Genomic DNA, 5,224 nt, shown 5'->3' with positions numbered 1-5,224 from the left:
GAAAAGGAATGGGAAGAAAAAGCATAAGTGGAGGGATGTCCGTTGAATTTCAATAATTCGGTTTCACTCCTAAATATATATTTACTTATTTTTTCAAAAAAGAAGACTATTCATCTCAGAGAGGTTTGCTGAAAATTTTATCAATAATAAACGAATGGAGGATGTTCTTGTAAACTTGCTTTCATTATAGGCTTAATGTGATCTTAATGCTTAATTTGATGTTTAATTGGTCAAGCATCTATATTTTTTTGAACTTGAAGGATGTCTTGTTCGTGGACAGTGGCGACCCATGGAACCCAAAGCCGGAGACATCTAGTAATGTTATGGCAATGCTTCAAGGTGTTCATAGAGTTTTGAAACCTCATGGCATTTTCCTCTCTATCACCTTCGGCCAGGTAGGAGTCTAAATAAATTGATCCCTCTCTATGATCCCCGGATAAATTAATATATAATTAGGCTCTCATCTGTTTGCTTACTGTTAACACTGTGTTACTCAGCCACACTTCAGGCGTCCTTTCTTTAATGCTCCAGTATTTACCTGGTCCATTGAGTGGAGAACATTTGGCGATGGATTTCATTATTTCTGCTATATCTTGAAGAAGGTTGGTGACAAATGGGAAATTTTATTGCTGCAAATAACAATCTGTTGTATTTTGCGTCTTATAAACCAAGTGCACATGCTAATTTGGAACAGTCTCTTCCACTGTACCGATTCAATAAAGATCTTATAACTTCTACTTAGCACATTCATCCATGTTCCTAGTGATCAATACATCACGCCCAAAGTAGATTGTGAATGAAGACCAGCTGATCTATGTTTCGCAGGGAAAAAGATCATTAGACAATGGAGATGCTGCAAAGGTTGATGTGCCATCCATATCACTTTACCACGAGGAATTAGACGATGAATCCTATTTATTTCGAACCAATTTCGATGAGATGTGATATCAGATATTGAAGGTTAAATTTTCAAGTTCTCATTAGTTTGCTCCTGTACTCTTGCTATGACACTTGTTGTGGTTAGAACTATTGGAATAGATTTTTTCCGAAAAGTTTTGTACCATCTGCTTATATACATCTATATTGATTGTTGCCAAACTACTCCTTGCTTGCTGTTTAGTGTTTACTGTCAGCCATTCCTCGCTATTGTGCACCCGACAGTGGAATGAAAGGGTGATTCTTAATGCGACGTGTTTGAAAAGGTTGTTGGGGGACCAAAAGAGCTTTTAGATTGAGTTCACAACCAAGGGTATTTCCTTCTGCAGATTTCTGATTCTTTCTCGTCACTTGTGAACAACTGCAACAGGCTATGTGAAACTATAGAACCTACTTGTTACATTCAGTCGTGGATTTTTGTTATAATTTTCCCCTTTTGTAACTTAAAGATTCAAAGAATACTTTGTACCCAGTATAAGATGCTATTAGAAAATGTTGTGATTTATTTATTTTTGATATGACGAAACATGTAGGTATTAAGCTCGACTAGAATTTGGATCCACTCAACTATTTATTAATTGAAAAATATGGTTAAAAAAAATGAGAAAGAGAGAGAGAGAGAGAGAGAGAGAGTCAATCGTCTATACCAATGGTATGTTTTCACATATTCCTCTCATTTCCATTAAATGATAAATTTTCAAATCAAAGCACTTAAATCTATTTGAAATCTCTTCAGATCAAATCAAATCATCTTAATTTCTAAATCAAATTAATCTAAACCATTTTCTCGGTTCGGTTTGATTTAAAACCACGATTTAACAAATAAAAAAATATCATATATCGAATAGGTTAAGTTATAAATATTAATCTAAAAATTAACGTTAAAATATGTATAATATCTTTATAAATATTACAAAATAAAGTTATATAATTCTAATAATTATAATGCAACAGCACTAAATCTTCCCATCGTTAGCATGCTGTTTGATTGGGCACCAACTAAAGTTCCACCATCAACTTTATTTGAATTAGGGGAGGACAATTAAGCAGTTGAACGGGTGAATTCTTACCTACTCCTCTCGATTTAGCTTGTATCATTCTATGATGTGCGGGTGAAGGCAGTGCGGGTGTTTCGCGCGGGTTAGTCGCTAACAATTAAAAAGGATCAGACGATTGTGTAAGGGATAAATCTCTTGAGACAAAGTTCCAAAAATGGGTGTTCTTTTATTGGCGATGACTTTACAATTGGAAATTAAAAACAATGTGCCTCTAAGGGGCGCAAGCACACGAGTTACTGAAAGAAAAGTATTTAAGTCTAAGCTAAGGAAATTAAAATTACATATTCTCTGTTTGAGAGTTTTTGATTCGGTCCTTTGCTTTTATGTCTTTTCTCCCTTTTATACTTCATGGACGATCTCTTTGTGATCAACCACCCTAAAAACTGTTTGATCGTCCTATAACTGCCCACTTTCCTCGTAATGGCCAACTTGTCATGAAAACTGCATTTTTTAACTGCTGCCATTACTTTCATCGTTCAACCACTTTCGATTGAATTCCTTGAATCGTGGAACGTGATAAGACTGCTTTAATAACTGCTTTGATAACTGCACTTCTTGATAACCACGACGCTTTATGTTTGTTAAGACCTTAGGCGACTTGAAGGTTTGGGCGAGAATAGAGTAACAGCCTTGGGCGACTGTATGACACTCCATTTGTTCCGATTCTGGGAGACTTACAAACTTGGGCGATGGCGTTACCGCGTTCTTGGGCCTCCCTATTTGGGCCTTCATTTTGATTTGTTTGATTGGGCTTCGTTCTTTGGGCTATCTGATTTGGGGATCCTCCAATTGAGTTTCACTCCTTGGGCCGTTCGATTTGGGCTGAATTTTTATGTGTCAACAATTACCTCCCAATATGGCAGAATTAATAATAATTATTAAATTTTGCTATATTCACTTTGTGTTTCCAGCAACATTCGAAATTCCCACGAGTTTCAATCATTGTTTTCTTCTATAACTTGAAAAGGTGCGTCGTTTTGCAAACCCTTATAACCCCCAAACACGCCATTTCACTGCACCATTAAACCACGCCTCAAATTTTTTGCGTCTCTCTCACGATTTACTGTTCATCTTTTGCTTCCCTGCTACGTAACCCTGAAAAACTTCGTTCCTTCTCAAATGGCTGCTTCACAATCTCAAGCTGGCGACTCCTTTAGTTTTGATGACTTTCAGAAACTTTTGAGTCGCCCATACACAACTCCGAGTTTTCTCGCGCCCGCCGATGTCGAACGTAATGAGTTCTACTTGGGTCCTTTCTTCAACAATGCAGAGGCAGTTGAACAGGCGGCGGTGGGTCAGCTGTTTCCTTGCACTCAAGGTCCTCCTTTTCTAAACTCTCGGCCACTGGGGCCACTTCGCGAAAGAGGTATTCGCACTTGGCCTAAATCTGATGTAGCTTTCCGTAGGTGGCATGCTCGCCTTGTGGGTCATGGTCCTACTAAGGCATTTTTTGATAGCGCTAGGATTTTTGATTTGTTAGAAATCTCTATTCGCCCCCCTACTTTTGATTCAACACTCTTTTTGATTGCTTTGAGTTTTTGGTCTTCCGAGTATAACACCTTTATTTTTCCTCTTGGCCCCATGTCTATTACCTTAAGGGATATTGGGGCCCTGGTGAATCTACTACCTTTGGGCGATACCATTTTTCTTGGTATCTTGGTTTCTGGTGGCGCCCCAAAGTTTGGTAAAAACTACACCGATTCTTATTCAAGCCTGCAAACCCTTCACAATCATTCGAGCGCTGAGCCTTCCCATACTGAGCGAGTGGCCTTCCTTCTAGTTTGGCTTTGTAAATATGTTTTGTGTGTGCCAAGCATAAAGCCCTCCCTGAGTTACTTACCTATAGCGCACGAATTGGCACGTGGCAGGCCTTTGAATTTATGTTCTTTGTTTTTGGCTACCTTTATAGAGGCATGGCCTCTCTTCAAATTCAATTGAAGAATGATGCATCTCCCACTGGCAGTGGACCTCTTTGGTTCACTCAACTGTGGTTGAGATCCTATTTTCCATTGCTTGGTGCTCCATCAATCTCTCGCTCCTCTGCTAGCTGTTATGGGCTAGCCATGGAGCCCTTGGCTCCTGTAAATATGTCCAGAAGGGACATTTTTTCATTCTTTTATTCTTTGGATTCAATCTCTTCCTTTTTTCCTTTTCCTCCTTTTTTGACTCCAAACTATGTACATCCCCCCTCCACTATAGACAGCGCGAGCACCTCCCTGCTCATTTGGATCCAGTTTTTAACCGGAAGGGAGCTATTTCATGATATCTTGACTGGGACCAATGCTAAGGCAGGGGTGGAAATTTATGCTCCCCAATTTTTTGCTCGCCAGCTTGGTTTCGACCAAACTTGGCCTGTTCCTCCTTGCTATTCAAGGAACTTAATTGACCGTTTTTATACTATTAATAAGGCGGAGGCAGAGGCTATAAATGCTCGCAATCTTCTTTTAACCAGCCATTTTTCATTAGCCCCTTTCAATTCTAGCCACGTCATTTACCCTCTTTTTGAACAGCTCTGGCCGTCAGTGAAGCGTAGATTATTTGCGACTGACGCCAATCGTGCCTTTCATTCACTAGACCAGCCGAGTATTTCTTCCCCTCCTCCTGTTTTGGTCACTTCTTTGTTCGTTCGGAGTCCTTCTCCTTTTCGTCGCACTAAACAGTCTGCTCGTCCATCTTCTTCTCTCCCTGCTAAGCCTACTACAGCCAAGAGTGCCCCAAGCCGCAAACGGCCAGCCTCAGCATCTCCCATTCTGGAGGATGATGTTGATGATGATGATGATGCCCCTCTTATCGTCAGGAGGAAGGTAATTAAATTGGTTTACTCACAAGCATATTTTTTCATACTTGAAACTTTTCTGTGTGCTGATGATTTTTTGGACTTCTCAGAAAAGTTCAGCCTCTCTTTCAAAGGCTTTGGCATCGACAGCTCCTGCTCCATCATCCTCTGTTGATGCTACTTTATCCAAACCGGTTGATGAGGGGGCTACGCTTAAAGAGACATCTTCAGTCCCAGAGTCCTCATCACAACCCATGGATGAGCCACCTTCTTACCAGGGCGTCAACCCCCCAAACATTGAAGCAGAAGGTAATTCAGTCTTTTGATGTCTTACCTTTGCTTGTGCTACTGATTTCTGATTTGTTGCTCTCGAGTTTTGCAGATACTCCTATGAGTCTGCCCGTTGTGGCAACATCTTTTCGCTCAGACAAGGGGAAGTCCTCACGAATGGAGG

General features: G+C 40.1%; 1 protein-coding gene across 2 annotated transcripts; it reads left to right on the top strand.

Annotated features, from left to right (window-relative positions):
- Positions 1-6: 6 nt before the first annotated feature.
- On the top strand, positions 7-1,445 carry LOC111380954. 2 transcript variants are annotated; one of them, XM_023004644.1, is made up of 4 exons: positions 7-395; positions 498-602; positions 826-960; positions 1,121-1,445. In XM_023004644.1, the coding sequence occupies exons 1-3, from the start codon at positions 207-209 to the stop codon at positions 943-945; spliced, it is 414 nt and encodes a 137-aa protein (XP_022860412.1). In that variant the 5' UTR covers positions 7-206; the 3' UTR covers positions 946-960; positions 1,121-1,445. The 2 variants fall into 2 exon arrangements, with proteins under 2 accessions (XP_022860412.1, XP_022860403.1); XM_023004635.1 differs by having other exon boundaries at positions 826-1,445.
- The last annotated feature ends 3,779 nt before the right edge of the window (positions 1,446-5,224 follow it).

This window comes from Olea europaea, chromosome 3, assembly GCF_002742605.1.
Source record: "Olea europaea var. sylvestris chromosome 3, O_europaea_v1, whole genome shotgun sequence".
NCBI lineage: Eukaryota > Viridiplantae > Streptophyta > Magnoliopsida > Lamiales > Oleaceae > Olea > Olea europaea.
Note: the sequence above shows the minus strand (reverse complement) of the source record. Positions and strands in the feature narration are given on the sequence as shown.

Coding starts and splice junctions, on each gene's coding strand:
- LOC111380954 (XM_023004644.1), top strand. CDS start 207: ATGCTTAATTTGATGTTTAATTGGTCAAGCATCTATATTTTTTTGAAC. Junction 396..497: donor TCTCTATCACCTTCGGCCAG/GTAGGAGTCTAA, acceptor TGTGTTACTCAG/CCACACTTCAGGCGTCCTTT. Junction 603..825: donor TCTGCTATATCTTGAAGAAG/GTTGGTGACAAA, acceptor TATGTTTCGCAG/GGAAAAAGATCATTAGACAA.